General features: G+C 40.9%; 1 protein-coding gene across 7 annotated transcripts in view; it reads right to left on the reverse strand.

Moving 5' to 3' along the window:
- The window catches only part of ZNF507 (zinc finger protein 507), a 53975-nt gene extending 36822 nt beyond the window's left edge, over positions 1-17153 (reverse strand). For 5 of the 7 annotated variants that reach the window (XR_011848937.1, XR_011848939.1, XR_011848940.1 and 2 more), the window contains exon 1: positions 8210-8543. Coding sequence is in view for 1 of the 7 variants with exons in the window: in XM_072117176.1 (XP_071973277.1) it covers positions 8210-8252 (43 nt within the window). In the remaining 6 variants the exon portion in view is untranslated. Of the gene's footprint in view, positions 1-8209; positions 8544-8586; positions 8700-11007; positions 11060-11723; positions 11782-17135 lie in introns of those variants that run through there. The other 2 variants (XM_072117178.1, XM_072117177.1) reach the window with 2 other exon arrangements.
- Between the last annotated feature and the right edge of the window lie 836 nt (positions 17154-17989).

Below are 17989 nucleotides of genomic sequence, written 5' to 3' on the forward strand. Positions count from 1 at the left end.
CAGAGAGGTAGCCCAGGGCTTGTACTTACAGGTACCAGGACCTGGAACACGTTAATCGCTTCATCTGCCATGTGGGAGATGGAGATGCTGGAGCCAACTTAGTGTTTGTCTGAGACCAACGCCATATGCCTGAGGCTTGGCGGTTTTATGTCTGGGCTCCTCCCCCACCCCCTCCGGAGAGACCCGGAAGTGTTACCTGATTGGATGTCTGGACCGGAAGTTCCTCGTGATGCGCCAGAATTTCGCGCCACAATGACTCGATGCCGGAGTGTGCGACAGATTTTCCTCGAGGTATGCCGCTTCCAATTTTCCTCTTCCCCGGAGCGGAGAACCAACTTTTGGCCGCCGGCCCGGCAGGTAACTTTTCTGCCCCTGTACTCTATTCTTCTTTCCCCTTGCTGAACCCAGCATTAGCCGCGCGGGACCGTTGGATAGGTTCTAGCAGGGGAGAGTACAGGGGACGGGGGTGTCTTTAGGTCTTTTCCCAGCACTTAGGAAAGTGTGGGAGCGGACTGGTTCCTAAGAACCTTACCATTTGTGTTCCTCAGATAGGAAACTCTTGCGACTTGTATCCCCTAGGGACAGGAAGACACTGGTGTGGGGTGCTAGGGAGGAGCCTTTTAAACTTTTGTGACTTCCTGTCCCTACAGGATATAAGGAGCAACCTCCAGGTGGGGGCCCTCATGGGAACGTGGTGGAAAAAAGGGTTGCCTAGTTAAAAATATATAAAATTATGTAAATACAATTAAAATATAATCTGCTGCGAAACTGAATTTACAATGTATACGTTATAAGTACCATATGAAAACTTCACTATGCTTTGGTACCACTTCCTAACAAACTTATTTTTTTTTAATACATTTGAGGAACTGCTTTCCAAACTCCCACAGGAAGAAGCAAACAGTGATGTGGCCATTTCTCTCCTTACAGCAACAGTGGGCACACTGAGGGTTTCAGAATCCCCTTTCTGGAGATGTGTGTCTGAACCACTTTGGAAATCTGCACCTATGGCATTTTCTAAGGATGGGAATCCTTTCTAAGGGATAAAATATGTGCTGCCTGCTCCTGTCACCATGGAATTAAATGTATAAATCTGAACACAGGGAGCTCCCCCTACTGCTGACTGTCAGACTTTTCATCTAGCTGTAGGTCTATCTAGAAGGCTTGAAGCTTTGATCCAAAGAAACAAAGCGGTGGTCACCATGATCCCGTGTTATCTAATGATAACCGATATTCCCAAAATAATCAGTTTGCAATTTTTCTCAAGTGGTAAACAGAAAGAAAAAAAAACAAACAAAAAAACAAACTCACCTTTCTGGCTTCCCCCGCTGCTGGCTATATACTATGGGGCAAGGTCCGGCTGTCTATATACTGGGGAGGCTGTGACCGATGCATTTCCCACCCGCGGCTTATACTCGAGTCAATAGGTTTTCCCAGGTTGTGGTAAAATTAGGGGCCTCGGCTTATAATCGAGTATATACAGTATATAATATCCCTATATTAACCCATTTTAAATCTTCACCCCTTAAACAATCAATCAGAAACAACTTTTAGGAATGTAGTTAACCCCTTGATCTTCATACTAATTAAAACAAATAGTGGTGAAATTTAGAATGCAACGATTTTGTCGGTTATATGTTCATTCAGCCCTAAAATTTACACATTCACAAAAGGTGAAGAAAACCCATCTTATGCAAGTCGGAAGTAAATACTTTAGAATTGTAACCCCAGTCAAGTTTTTTTTGGTCTCCATGACAATTGGATTTTAAAATTGTTGTCATAAGAACCAGGATTAACAATAAAGCTTCATTACAGACACCTTTGATAACTGTTACAGCTAATCATTGTAGCCGAGTGCTAAAGTACAATAAATTATCAACATCCAGAGAGCTGTTTGTAACAAGGGGTCCAAGTCAGATGTTCTTAAGAAGAGGACCTTGTGTATCCGTTTTTCCGTTAATACCTTACCGTGGAAACCACTTTTCACCTTCCTGACACGGCTTATTTTTTCCAAATCTGACAAGCTTTAAAAATAAGGGGTATGGAGGGTCTTAGTGTTTTCAAAAATATATTTTATATATATATATATTTTTTTTTTTACAGGTTAGCTTGAACAAGCGTTGCTCCGAACTAGAGCAGAAGCCCCTTACATGCTGCGGTCATGTGTGACTTGTGTGTAAGGGGTTAACACTAAGCTATGCCCTACTGCTGTACTTTTTTGTACTTCTAGAAAAAAAGCTTCTGTAATTGATTTTTTACTTTTTTGGTGTTCATCTTAAGTAACAAGTTAGACTTTTTTACTTCAACTATGGGACATGAACAAGCAATTGCTAGATTGCTTATTATAATACCCTTCAATACTGATTTATTGCAAGTTGTTAGCACTGTCACCATGCTGATGACTCACTACCTGTAAGGTCCCATCTGACCGGACATACAGGCAATTACTATTGACAGCCCTGGGGTCTTAACTCAGACCCCAGGGTTGCCATAGAAACGATTGGTCCCTCCTGAAAACGCGGTAGGGAGCGTCTAGAGAGCAGGGAATCGCTGCAACCATACAAATGCCTCGGTCGTGCTGACAATAGCATTTAAAGGGTTACCAACCGCAATTGGAGCTTGCACCGGCCGTGGGTGTTACACAGGGATGTCAGCAGTAGACTACTCCGCTGCAGAGCTGAACAGTCATCGTAATGGTAAGACGTGGAGCGCCATTATCCAGACTCTGCCCCGTAGTAGTTAAGGAAAGTGGTTAAGGGACGTGCAGGATGTTTTTCTAAAGCAGACTTTATACATTCTGGTTCAACCGCTTTTTTGAAATGCAATTCAATCAAAATGGGAAGGGACTTGTCACTATTTAAGAATATGACAAGGGAAAACCATGCAGACGGTCATTGTGGCTTTTGGCAGTGTTCACATGTTCAGGTTGAATTGGGAACAGGGAATGGCTTTTCCAGATCACATATGAAATGCATGTGATCAGTAACGTTCTGGATACCCTTTGCATGCGTTTCAGTTAAAAAGCCCCTCCATGTTCCCATCGAGTACTGTATATCCAACCAGAACGTGTGACTCCTGCAAGACGCTATTGCAGCAAATCACCTGCATGGGTTTTCTTGTCAAATTCCAAAATGGTGGCACCTTATATTTTCTAGGACTGTGCATTAGTTGAAATATTTCTCATACCAGGTGACAGCTTTTATGAGCACTGTGGGTAGATCGTGTGTATTCAGGATGTGGTTTGTGGGAGATTCCTGAAACCAAATAGTATACTGAATATACATGAATGCCAGGGGCCAACTGATGTCACATTGTACTGGGTTTGCTAATCCTTTGTAAACCATATACAGTAGCAGCATTAGAATTTAGATCTTGCTAATTTATCAGCGGGGGTGATATCAGGGTAGAAAGCCATGTACACATCGGCTATTGCTAGTTACTGCAGCTGCGCTTCTATTCATGAGTATACATGGTTTGACAAAAAAAAAAAAAAAGTCAGGTCAGTGGAATATCTCACAAAATACACATGGATCAAAAAACTAAATATGCACGTCAAATATTTCTCAAAAATCTGATACTAAAGTCTGCCCCCTACCCACACACCCTTGGGGTGGAAAAACGTTAAAATCTTAGGCCGCGGTCACGCATACCGCTAGGTGTCCGTCATAACGCGATGCTAGCGCACAGGGGGAGGTCCTCGGCCCGAACGCACATGCATTTCCAGGGAAATGCATGAGATTGTTAAGCCGATCGCATGCCTTTCTCTGGAAATGCATGTGCGTTCGGGCCGAGGACCTCCCCCCCCATGCGCTAGCGTCGCGTTATGATTGGACGCCTAGCGGTACGTGTGACCACGGCCTTAACCAAGAACCCCTGTTTTCTTTTTTTAATTGTAGATATAGATTTCCCATGTAAAGTGCATTGATATTACCTAGGTTTTACTCAATTTTGGCAAGAGACTGCCGTTATCACTAGAAGTCAAAAGGTCTCACTGCTACCAGTACTTTTGGACAGTGTCAATATTCAGATATATAAAAAAAAATAAATAAACTTACATACTCACTTTCCGGTGCTCCCGATTATCCTCCAATCCCCTCCTCCCCTGTCTCCTCCTCATTCTACTAGCAGAGGAAAGAAGCCGTGGGGGCGCAAGCATCAGGTGCGCTGGAAGAAGAGTATGAGTTTTTTTTTTGTATGCCGAGGGGCTGTAGGGTGTATTTCATGAAAAGGGGGTGGGAGCAGCTATAACCAATGTATTTTCCACCCTAGGCTTATACTTGAGTCAATAAGTTTTCCAAGTTATTTGTGACAAAATTTGGGACCTCTGCTTATACTAAATATATATATGGGTACATGGGGTAGATTTTGCAAATGTTAGGGGATAAAGTGTTGAATGGTGAAAAAAGGCAGAAGGCATAAAGAGGAGCCGCTGAACTGGTTCAAGACAATGCCCCCTCTGACCCATAGCTGTATGCTAGGTAAGTGTACAGTCAAAAAGCAGCGCTAGTAGTACATGTGATGTACCCCAAGAGAACAAAGTTTATTACATGGGGATCTAAGGGAAACTATTAGCTAAAAGAAGGGTGTCAGAATGTGAAAAATGTGGTGACTGGTTCCCTCTAACAGCTGAACTCTGCATGTCAGTTCAATCCAATGATCAGAGGTTCGGGTCAGGAGACCCTTCAGCGCACAATGCACATGGGAGAGGCTCGGTTGGATTGCATATGCGTTTTTATTCTAAAGCATGTGATTGGTAATGAGAATCCAGTGTTTTGCATGTACACAAAGCAAAACACCAGGTTCTACTTACCAATGACATGCCGAGCCTCGTCCACTTGAATTTGCACTGCATTTCTAACTGCAATGTAAACACCACATGCAGCCCAAGACTGGCGGCACACGTGGCGTTTTGAACCCCTTTTTGGGCCGTTTTTAAGCAGTCCGTTAAAAACTGCATGCATTTTTGACCCGTTTTAAATTAAGATAATTGGTAAACACTGTCAAAAATGGATGCGTTTAACAGATCGTTTAAACGCCACGTGTGCTGCCAGCCTGAGGGCGCGTTCACACATTGCGTTTTGACCTGCGTTTTCATTGCGCTTAAAACGCATATACAATAGCTGAGGAGAGGTGATTTGCCCAATTAATCACTGTTAACATTTATGTAAACGCGATGTTAACGCACACGTTATCAATGTGTTAACAACGCTGTGTAAACAGCATGTGTAAACAAATGTAAACGGTAATGTAATTAGGCAAATTACCTCTCATCAGCTGTTGTAATAGTTTCAAACACAATGAAAACGCAACCAAAACGCAACGCGTGAACACGCTCTCAAGGTGATGTCACACCTAGTTTTCAGATCGTTAAAACGCATCTGTTTTTGTCCGGTTTACTAAATTTGTGCAATTAAAAAAAACACATGCGGTTTTACAATCTCCCGGTGGGAGCGGCTTTGTCTGCGTTTGCAAGCGCAGACAAAGCGCTAGGTATGGCAGCAGCCCAAATTAACGCAAAACACCAGCGGCTTAGTCTGCGTTTGCAAGCGCAGACATAGCGCCACGTCTGACATCACCCTAAGGGTGAAGACACACGTGGCGTTTTTAGGCCGTTTTTAGTTAGTGCGTTTTCACATCATTAAAAACGCATGCGTTTTTGGCAGGTTTGACCAACTATCTTAATTCAAACTGGTCAAAAACGCATGCGTTTTCAAAATGCGTTAAGCATGCATATTCAAGCACCTCACAACAGCTGAGGAGTGGAGATTTGCCCAATTAGATTGCTGTCAACATTGTGTTTCCAAAGCACACGTTTGTCAAGAGTGCAGTCACAACTGCATTGCAATAAAATTTTAGGGTAGTGCCACACGCACCGCTTTGTCTGCGTTTGAAAATGCAAACAAAGCCGCGCCTAACGGGGCGGGCCGCGGCTCGATCGCATCGGCATTTCTATGGAAACGCCTGCGATCGGGAACAAGCCGCTGGTGTTTTGCATTAAATTAACGCAAAACACAGGTGGCTCATAGAAACACCGATGCGATCGGGCCGCCCCGTTGGAGACAACTTTGTCTGCGTTTGCATTTTCTGCGTGTGGCACCAGCTTTCGGGCGCTCGTTAACACTTTGTGTTTTGGTTACGTTTTCATTGCGTTTGGAACGCATATACAACAGCTAATGTGAGGTAATTTGCCTAATTACATTACCATTTACGTTTGTAAACGCATGCGTTAACAAAACGCATGCTTTAATATCACGTTTACGATGCGTTTTGTTAACGCATGCGTTAACAGTGATGAAATTAGGCAAATCACCTTTCCTCAGCTGTTGTATATGCGTTTCAAACGCAATGAAAACGCAGGTCAAAACGCAACGTGTGAACGCGCCCTTAGGGTGAAGACACACATGGCGTTTTTGGGCCGTTTTTACTAAGTGCGTTTTCAGATTGTAAAAAACACCGGTTTTCCGAATGTGCGCAATTAAAACCGGACAAAAACGCTTGCGTTTTCAAAAACGCATGCATTTTTTAAAAAAATGAGTTTTTAAAAAACGGATGCGTTTTTTAACGATCTGAAAACGCACATAGTAAAAACGGCCCAAAAACGCCATGTGTGTCTTCACCCTTAGGCTGGTGGCACACGTGCCGTTTTGCCTGCGTTTGCAAACGTCTGCAATCGGGAACGAGACGCCAGTGTTTTGCATTAAATTAACGCAAACCACCAGCAGCTCGCTCCCTATCGCGTTTCAAATGCAATTAAAACGCAACCTGTGAACGCGTCACACATGGAGTTTTGAACCCGTTTTTTGGTCAGTTTTTAAACGGTCCGTTAAAACATTTTTTTTAATGGTTTTAAAAATTATCTTTATTAAAACTATTCAAAAAATGATGCGTTTTTGGACGGACTGCTCAAAAAAAGGACCAAAAACGGATTCAAAAAGCCATGTGTGGCAGTCCCTTAAAAACGCATGTGTTGATGGTTCGTCCGTTTTCCAATTAGCCTCATTAAGATAATTGGAAAAAACTGTCAAGTTTTTGAAAAATGCACGAGTTTTTAAAACGCATGCAGTTTTTAACGGACCGTTTTGTCTGCATTTGACAATGCAAACAAAGCCTCGCCTATCTGGGCGGGCCGCAGCCCGATCGCATCGGTGCTTCTATGGAAACGCCTGCGATCGGGAACTAGCTGCCGGTGTTTTGCATTAAATTAACGCAAAACACCGACGGCTCGGTCCCGGTCGCAGGAGTTTCCATAGAAACGCCTATGCAATCGGGCCGCGGCCCACCCAGGTAGATGAGGCTTTGTTTGCGTTTTCAAACACTGAGGTGGTTTTAGGTGCAGTTTTGTCAATGGAACAGGTGAAAGACATGAAGTGAACGAGTGAATGACATTTGTGGAGCGGGTTTCCCCTTCAAAATCAAATTCACTCGTTCACTTCATGTCTTTCACCTGTTCCATTGACAAAACTGCACCTAAAACCACCTCAAAACCGATTGCGATGCAGTTTTAACTGCAACATGTGACTGCACCCTCAGATCGTAAAAACCAGATGCGTTAAAAAGCGCATTCATTTTTTGACCAGTTTGAATTAAGAGAATAAAACCTGTCAAACGGATGCCTTTAATGGAATGCTTATAAAAACTAAGAGGAGATTTGCCCAATGACATTGCTAGCTATGTAATTAGGCAAATCTCTTCTGAGCTGTTATGAGTTTTGAAAAAGCGTGCACTAAAACACCACACGTCCCGTTTTAAAGCATGCGTCTTCAGGCCGTTTAAAAACTGATGAGTTTTTAACCGTTTACCATGCATGCGGCTGCTTTGAAGCTTTTTATAGATAAATAAGTTCAAAGCAGCCAAAGAGTAAAAAACAGATGCATTTTTTAGTGGTCTGAAAACACACCCTTTAAAATGGTCCAAAAAGATGAGATCCCCCATTCCTGTGTGAGACAAGCATTAGAGTGCATACCCAGTGCTCCATTCACTTCTCAGACACTACCCAATATAAGGCGTCCCCATATTACAAGTGCCACCACTGCCCATATCACACAGATAGCTAATACTTACAGGGGATAGGGGTCTGTCAGCACTGGCAGTACACACGGCACATAGGGCCAGCGATTTCACGCCTGTATCTATAAACCATCACACACCTGCCCATTACAAGTCTCCCGTATAGGAGCCATCAGCCCGTAGGGGCTACATCACGCCATACCTGGGGCTTTGCAGCTTTCGGGGTGATTAGAGTCTGCAGACATGCTGGGACGTGTAGTTCCCCCAGCCTCACATGAACGGCTCAGCGGTTACGAGCCGCACAGAGACACGTTATGAGCAGGGGACACTGTGTGGACGCAGGGAGCCTTTGTTTTGGTCAGGCAACGTGACAGCATTGGAAGGGGCAGGCCCCTCGTAGACACATACAGGAGAGGAGGCTCCAGACACGGCCTGTTACCGGCTAAATCCTCCCCTCAAACCCCTCTCCCGTGCCCAGACTCCGTCAGAGAACACCCGCGACACCTCCACACCAACCGCCCCTCTCTAAAGAACACGAATACGATGGTCATTTATAGGAGAGAACCCCAGCAAACTCACTCTCTTTCCTCTCAAGCGTTCAAAATGGCGGCGTGCAGGAGGTGGATCACGTGACTCGACATGACAGGTCAGGTGGGCCTAGGCCGTGATGTCACCGGGGGCTCGGCGGGGGAATGTGGGAGGAGTCAAGCAAGAGGCGGGAAGTGATGGCGCCGCCGCCTCAGATACCTGGATGCGCGCGACGCTCATGACACCTGAAGGGTGAAGTGTGGCTGGCGACAGAGACAGGAGGAAACGACAGAGCTGCCAAATAAACGCCGTGTATCATAGCCTGAACATAGCGCCCATTAGGCTGTAACTTGTAGCTTTTCATCTGTTGTGAATCCACAGCTCCCAGCATTGTCTGAATGGGGGCACACAGCAGGACTTCTGTTAAACCATGTGGCACAGCTCAGAGGAGCCATAGTGCACTTCATATCTGTGGATGGCATGTAATATAGTTTGTTACAACGCTCAATTTACAGCCATTCTGTGAGGATTATCTAACATTCAGACTCCCCAGTACTAGAAACCTTTGCTAAAAAGTGGCAGATGTGCCCCCTATTCCACCGCGTACAACTGGCTCAGGCATTGATTGAGGTTTAAGGACCAAGGTGTCACATTGCAGTATGTTCACATTGTTCTTGTGGCCCCCATCCTCTATGCTTGTATGATACACATACATTACACAGATACCACCGTCTAATATTTTTGAAATAACTTTGCACCCAGTTGCGCTGGGGCATAAAACATGCACCGTTTTATTCTAGTTTCTTTTTCACTTGTCTTTTTACTAGTTTATTCTCGTTGCATAAGAGGAGGCATGAATGCGCCATCCTGTGCCGAGCCTGACAAACCCTAACCAGCTTTTCAAATGGCATGAAAAATAAAAAAAATCGCTTTTTTTCCATCTTCCCCACAGCCAGACTTTCAAATACAATAAACCGCAAAATATATCCAATTTGAAGGGAATTTCAACGATTCCCTGATTAAATTTTGATGGGGGCTGAAGACCTACCCAAGCGGGCTGATAACCTGACTGACACTTGGAATAATTATTAGTATTTAATTACGGTTTTTATGAGTGACACATCAGTGAAGCGAAAGGGGGTAATTATTCGGTCGTGAGTGACAATTTTTTAAAAATGTATGCTTGTCACTGACAATGATGGACATTTGCTAGGCGCAGGAATCGAAACCTGCCATGGTTTGTTGGCCAATATGACTGACATTAAGGGTTTCGTAGAAAAGCTGAAACTATAATGAATCGGTTATAATATTTATGAGTGACAATCTAACAATGCATAGGGGTCTCAGCGTGGACATGAGTGATACTATTTAGATGTAAGTGAGATTCACATGCAATAAGGGCTGGTATAATAGGTCTGCATAGCTTGCACTTTATTCCCAGCTGTCATGCACAGCGAGCATTCTTCATTAAATGTCACACGATGGCAGGTATGACAGCGGGAAAGTAAATGTGGCCTAAAGGTGCGCTTCAAGACAATATGCATAATATATTTCACCATACATTCGTATTTTAAAAAGAAAGTAATTGCGCTGCATGGTAATTTTCATGTCCTGCCAGCCATTCTCAAGATTTGCTAGCAACGAATGAAATTTTTAAGGGCCCTGCTTCATAAAGCGGCATTAGGAAAGTCAGCTTCTGACTAAAATCCTTAACTATTAAAATCCACCGCTATCTGAAAGTTGTACAAATGCCGCGCTGTCCGCCTTTACTACGTATAAGTGGATCTACACGGTACGCGATGAGGAGAAAAAAAGTCAGAAGCGATACAATAAAGGTCCTTGCGGGAAACGACTTCTCAGAAAGTTCAATTCTCAGACGTGCAGGCAAGACTTCTTTTTAATCTTATTGAGAAAATGAATGGGAGTTACTTTTGAACCTGATATTATCCATGGAAGAAGATTTGCCCAGCTCATTGTTGTGCCTTGATTTATATGTTCGAGTAAAGAGTAAATTCATTTCATGATAAATTATCTTGAACATCTTGAAACCAAAACTCAAACATGGTATTCAGATTGAATGCTAGAGAACATCCAGGCAAATAATGCAAGGAAAATGATCTTTGTGTCTATTCTGGAAAACCAAAGTCTTTAGTTTCCGGAAACTGTGTCTTTTAGCCAGTTTTGCATTATCTGAAAAGTATTCCCTCATAACTTGTAGGACCTGAATTTAGTTTTATGTTTTTTTTCCCTCATATTTATTTGATCATATATAATTTGACAGGAAAAATATAATAAATACAAATAGTTTCATTGTAAAAAGTACAGATGTAGCACGGCTTAATTGGTTACTTTAATATGATTGACTGAAAAAAACCTCTGCAAAGCACCAAATCAACTCTGCTGAATCTCTGTGGGGGACAAGATCTGTAATACCATTTCCTATAAATATGTACTGTAGATGTCCTACTGTACCTCCGTATGCCACTGCTTCTCACTTTTGCTTTATATAACAATTCAAGAATGCCTAGAAAAGAAGAACATTAGTAAAATATATGAAGTTATTTCCCGTTACAACCCAGTAGCAACATATTGCATTTCTATTTAATAGGGAACTATTGGATCTTCGAGTACTTCTCTGTCCAGAGTCCATGCACTAGGCCAGGGATTTCTACGGGTCTCATTTTCTATATACATTAAGAAGCGTAATGACCTAACAAAATTGAATATGCATCCTTAGGATTTAAAGAAACATCCTCTGTAGAATTACAAAAAATAAAAATATCACAGGTAGCTATCAAGACAGCCAAAGCAGCTAGATAGTATAAAAACCTGAACCCAATTTACAGATTTCTACAACGCTGTGAGGACAGCATCAGTTAGGTGGAGATTACATCTGTTATATCTACGCCTTTCAGTTGTTTTTTTTTAAGTTAGGCATTACGTTTCTTTCAGAATCAAGAACAGTAAAAAAAAGCCTATTATTTAGATAGCATCTTAAAGATTTGTTATCTCTACAGTATTAAAATTTGTATGGGAAAAAAGTCAATAATATACACCCACAGATGCAGTATATTGTTACCTGGACAATTGCCTTTGTGAAACAAAAAAAATCTGATTGTCTGTTAATATTCTCATATTGAAGAGGAAAAAAAGAAAACTACCAGGGACAAATATAAGCCACCACTGACCTTGAGATGGCAGCAGAATTACAGAAAAGCTTTTCCTGTGCTGCCCATGGCAGATGTGCTACAGAAGGAAAAATATAATGATGATTGTTATAATTCCATTACTAGGACATTCAGTCAATACAATGTATTCAAAATGACTATTAGTTATTAGGAACATTCAGATTTCACACTTAACCCCTGTCTTATAAAGTTGGTTTTATTGCAGAGACAATATAGTTCAGAATGATTCCTTCATTGCAATCCATTGCAACCTTTGATACGTGCTCTGCACTATATTCATAGAAATGATTATTAACGTAAACTAATAACATGCTCAATATGCTCATATTTGCTCAACCAGACCAGTTCCACACAGATAGGAAGTCCTAAGCAGGCAATATAGTATTCTTCATAAACACTGAAATAAACCTACAGTAATCACTGAAGCTGAATTTGCTCTGCATTCTAAATGAAACAGTATTTTTATTGCTTTTGTAGACATAAAATAAGCTTACGTTTAACAAAATCCGCTTAGATTTTTATTTGGATCTATGGGGTCGACATAAAAAATAGCAGTGTTTTACATCCCATGCAGTGCTATATAGCCATAATACAAGTTTTATTATATTTTTTATCAGCAGTTTGTTACAGCACACAAATATAGTTAAACATTGACAATAAAATGAATAGTGTTTGAAATGTATATTCCTAGCAGCTGTGCTCTCTGGATTTTGGTAGATATTCCCTGTTGAGCTTCTAATGTTTAAGGTTCTTTAATCCAAGGCTTATTTTCTATTTGTCTTTAATATACAAACAAGGCAAATATAGAGAAAGAAAACAAAGCAATTATGATAAGTATATTCTCACAGTGCCTTAGAAAATAACATATTTGTGTGTATTTAGACCTTAACATGACTTTTTAAACCGTGTTTACACTATCTAGTCTGTCCAATGAATGACATAAATATATGGTCCAATTGTCCATGTTATTGACCAGTAGGAATTGAGCAATCATGACAATTATATACCTTCTCTAAATTCTTATTGAACATTACCATATTATAGTTGCTAATAACACTACTATTATAATGAAATATATCTGCCCGGTTAATTTGGTTAAATATTAAAAAAATTAAAGTAGATTTTTTTGTTCATTTAACTATACTATATTGGTCATAATATTTTTTTTTTTATAAAGGTCTTGGGGTACATGCCCATCTTCCATGATGGATTTCACCACAGGATTTTTTCAGTGTTGCATATTAGGTAAATAGTCTTGTTTATTAGTTAGGTTTTATGTAAATGCACAAGTTATTTTCCACTGCACGTATATGGGGCTTTAGAGAAATAATTCACATGTCTTATTGTATAAAGTTCTGCTGATAAAAAAAATCTACCACCAGGATCAAGTATTGTGAACCAAGCACACTTAGATGCAGCTGGGTCCCCCCCCCCCCCCCCCCCCCCCCCCTGGCAGGATCCGCTTTTCTTTTAGCTTAATAAAGGCTTTTATAATATGCAATTAAGTCTTGGGCTCCAGGCTCAATAAACAGCTATGGAGCTCGGAGGCCTCTGGCTCATCTGCATAATTTTAACCCCTTCTCGACGCACCGTACTATTACAACACGCGCCGGGTCCCGTTGCATGGAGAGGGCTTGCGGGCCCAGCCCTCTCCATACCCGGTAAGTCTTTGCTGCATATTGTTTTCCCACATAGGCGTCGCCATCATGCCGCGGATCGTCGCTCCTCATGATGTCATCGGGGAGCGGCGATCCGTCGCCATGACAGCCGCGGGTCTTACGAAGACCCGAGGCTGTCTCGTTGTAACCCATTCTTTGTAATGAATGAGGAGGAAAATCCCCATATACTGCCATGCTGTACTATGGCAGTATATGATAGGACCGTATAGACAAAGACAAATAAAAAAGTAAAAATGAAAAAAAGTTAAAAAAAAAAAATTATAATAAAAAAACTAAAAATTCAAATCACCCCCTTTCCCTAGAACTGATATAAATATTAATAAACAGTAAATATAAACACATTAGGTATCGCCGTGTCCAAAAATGCCCAATCTATCAAAATATAATAACGGTTTTTCTCTGTGTTTAACCCCGTAAAGGAATATAGCAGCCAAAGTCATTTTGAAAAATATAAAAACCAATAAAAAGTGATCAAAAGGTCGCACAGTCCTAAAAATATAGCAAGGATACCACCATCAAAAGTTGCAAAACATTACACCACCCACAGCTTCGTACACCAAAGTATGAAAAAGTTATTTAAAAAAGTTAAAGATGGCAAAATTTAAAAAAAAAAACATTTTTGCACGGAGGTTTTAATTTTTGTAAATGTATGAAAACATTATAAAACTTATACAAATTTGGTATCCCTGTAATTGTGCCGACCCAAAGAATAAAGTAGACATGTCATCTGTAAAATCCAAGCCCACAAGGAATTTGGAAATTTTTTCCTGCTTCCCAGTATACGGCACGGAATATTAAATACCGTCACTATGAAGTGCATTTTGTTATGCAGAAAATAAGCCTTCACAGAGCTCTTTATGTGGAAAAATAAAGTTATAGATTTTTGAAGGTGGGGAGTGAAAAATGGAAGTGAAAAAACTAAAAAGGGCCAGGTCGTTAAGGGGTTAAAGCCTTTTTATTGTTAAGACAAGGAAATAAGAAACAAAAATAACAGCAGGTCCTGCCAGAGGGGTCACACCCCAGAATTTCAGTGTGCTTGGTTTACAATCCCTGTCCTTGGTGGTAGATTTATTTTAAAGGAAACCTCCCATCAGAAATCTACCTATTAACCCTTATCACCGACGCTTGTTTTCAGCTTAGTGACCAGACTCGATTTTTAAAATATTTGGTTATAACTTTGTAACTCTTTAACATATCCAGGTGATTTTGAGATTGTTTTCTTGTGACAGATTATATTTCATGTTAGTTGTAAAATATAAATTATAAGTTTTGCGTTTTGTTCTGAAAAATTCTTCATTTTCAAAGTTGAAATGTTCTGCTTTCCAGGCAGATAGTTAAACTACCCAAAAACCTGATAACTAACATGTCCTCTCATTTTTTATAGGATGTTTTGAGGCTTAGAACTTTAGTTGCGATTTTTTGTAATTTTCATGAAAATTGCTAAAATTCACATTTTGAGGGACAACTCAGCTTTTTAGTGAATTTGAAAGGTCTAAATAATAGTAAAACCCCATAAATTAAACCACTATAGAAACTACACATTTCAACGTATGTAAAACAACTTCTATTAAGTCTATTAACCCTTTAAGGGTTTCACATGGGCTAAACAAAAGTGCAATATAGAAACTTAATTTTTGCGAATTTAGAAATTTTTGGGAAAATACATAGAATGAAAGCAGCGCCATTCAGAGCAGATTTACATTTTTCTGGTAATGTGAACATATGGGGGCCTATTATTTGCAGGTGAGATACAATGTACAGATAATCAATTTGAGGGGTCTATAACTTATTCACTAAATTTTATTAACTATTTCAAGGGGGGCACAAACAAAATCATCGATTTTTATTTTGGATTTTTAGCACATAAAAATAATTGCTTATCTTTATTCTCTGGATCACTACGATTGCGGTGATACGTCATTTATATAGTTTTCTCATCTGCTCAATTTTACTGAGCAAAACCAATATTGGAGCTCTCGTTGTTTTTACTATTGACAACTTTTCAGGGGCATAACTTCTGTATTTTTCTGTTGTCAAATCTGGTTGAGAGCTTATTTTTTGCAAAAAGAGTTGTTTTCAGGTGTATCATATTAGGGCACTTAACTTTTTGGATCACATTTTTGTGAGGGTATTTAATGAATATCAAATATTGAGTGGGCTCAATATTGATTTAGATTTATTGTACAGATTGATACGGACGCGGTGATACCAAATATGTACTTTTTTGTGTTCTATATACATTTATTTGGATTTTATATGTAACTGGGGAGATTAGGGGACTTTTATTTTATTTTTTAAATTATTATTATAAAATTATTTTTACAGGTTTTTTTTACAGTTTTTAAATTTTTCCACTCTTGGGCTTGAACGGCAAGCATAGGAGCAACCAATGGGTAACAAGATTTACTCACAACAATCAATATAAATAAAGCCTAGGAGATAAGTGAGTGTACTAAATAATAAAATATAACTTTTAATCAAATATGTTAAAATTTAAGGTATATCACAGTTATGACAGTGTGTCACAAAACATACCTGCTTGCAGAAATGCTACATATAGAGTGTCAACAGATAAGGTATCATGTATTCAATACTCTTACCGTGGTTCAGACGTAAGCCCTGCCTAGGGGTGGAATATCGGGGGTACCAGGAGAGAATGCTGGCAAGCGGCTGATGTCATTTTGTGTGCCAGCCGTGTGCGGGGACCCAAAGAAGAGCCAAAGAGTAGCAGAAGGGCCCAAAGAGGCACCGGAGCATCGGAAGCAAGAAGAGGACCTGCTGGGGGAAGGCTGAAAGGTGAGTACAGTGTTAATTTTTTTAAATTAAAAGCTTGGCATACTCAGGGCCGGGGCTGGCCGGCTATATTCTAGCAGGGTGGGATGGGCAGGCTATATACTGGGGGGGGGGGGGCTGGCTGGCTATATACTAGGGGAATGGGCTGGCTATATACTGCTGGGGCTGGCAGGCTATATACCACAGGGGCTGGCAGACTATATACTGGGGGAGAAGGGGTTGGATGTCTATATACTGGGGGGATGGCTGGCTATATACTGCAGGGGCTGGTAGGCTATATACTAAGGGGGCAGGGACTGGCAGCCTATATACTGGGGGGGAGGCTGGGCTGGCTATATACTGGGGGGGTGGCCTGGCTATACACTAGGGGGGCTGACTGGCTATGTAGTGGGGGCTGGCTATATACTGCAGATGTTGACAGGCATTATACTTGGGGGTTGGCAGGCTATATACTGGGGGGCTTACTATATACTGCAGGTGCTGGCAGGCTATATACTGGGGGGGCAGGGGCTCGCAGGCTATATGCTGGGGGATATGGGTTGGTCAGTTTATAGTGGCTGGAGGCTGGGACCAATGGATTTCCCACCCTCGGCTTATACTTGAGTCAGTAGTTTTTCCCAGTTTCATATTAGATAAAGTAGTTTAGTTTAGTAGGTATGTCTCTTAGTAGGTAAAAAAAGATTAGGGTTTAGTTCACAACTAGCCACCTTTCATCAGATCTACCTTAATAGGTAGATTTCTGATGATAGGTAATGAATTTTATGTATTTATTGATCCATGACTTGAAAGGTATGAACTGCATGATAGTTGTAGGAAGTTTGTCCCACGGAACACCATTATATAGGGCAGTATTTCCTTAAAGTGTAACCGTCATTTCAAAAAACTTTTGATATGTTGTAGGAAAGGTAATTTTAAGCCCTTTTACAATTGGATTAGTTACCCGAATCTTGCTCCTTCCTCTTGTATTCTGCAGACTTCCCCTAGATGGCAGTGACTGCTCAGATAGCCGTTACTATGGACATTCCGTCTTCATAAAGAAGACTACGGGCAGGAGACACGCCCCCTCCCCCTGCAGTCAGCTGTTACCTCATGGCTCAGTGCTGCAGCACTCATGTGTTACTACTCCAGCGCTGCCATGTGCAGGGAGAAGCCCTCACTTTCCCTACACTTATAAACACATAATCCACACAGTCAGAAACTGCACCCCCCCCCCTCCCCCCATCACCTCACACAAGGAAATGGCAGGAGACAATCTCCAAGTCTACATGCTGTGTCCTCATGTGCTGTGCTGGAGAGAGAGAGATAGATAGATTAGATTAGATAGATAGATGGGAGATAAATAGAAGATATAGAAAGATAGATAGATAAGAAGTAGAGGGACAAAAGAGGTACTTAATGAGGACCGAGAGGCAAAATATTTTGAGGAATGATTCCCAGGGACACCTGTATCAGAATTATGTTTTTTAGTTTTTTTTTGTTTAGAATGACGGTTACACTTTAAGTCTTTTTCTCTAATTTCTAAAGTTCTGTCCCTGTCACTCTCTGTGTGTCTTCTCTATACAATGTTGATATATTCTGTTTTTTTGAGTCAACATCACTTCACAACGATCCTTGCTCATTTTTAGATGTCCAGAATAAATTTGACATTGACAGTGGAAATGACTTCAAATGACGTTATTCATTGAAAATACTTGTGTGTAAATTCTGAGTGTTATCTTGTTTTATATGATACAATCAGCTCCAGGTCTCCATATAATAATTGCTTTTAATGGTCAATATTCAGGTAAAGAAAAA

This window comes from Engystomops pustulosus, chromosome 7, assembly GCF_040894005.1.
Source record: "Engystomops pustulosus chromosome 7, aEngPut4.maternal, whole genome shotgun sequence".
Lineage (NCBI taxonomy): Eukaryota > Metazoa > Chordata > Amphibia > Anura > Leptodactylidae > Engystomops > Engystomops pustulosus.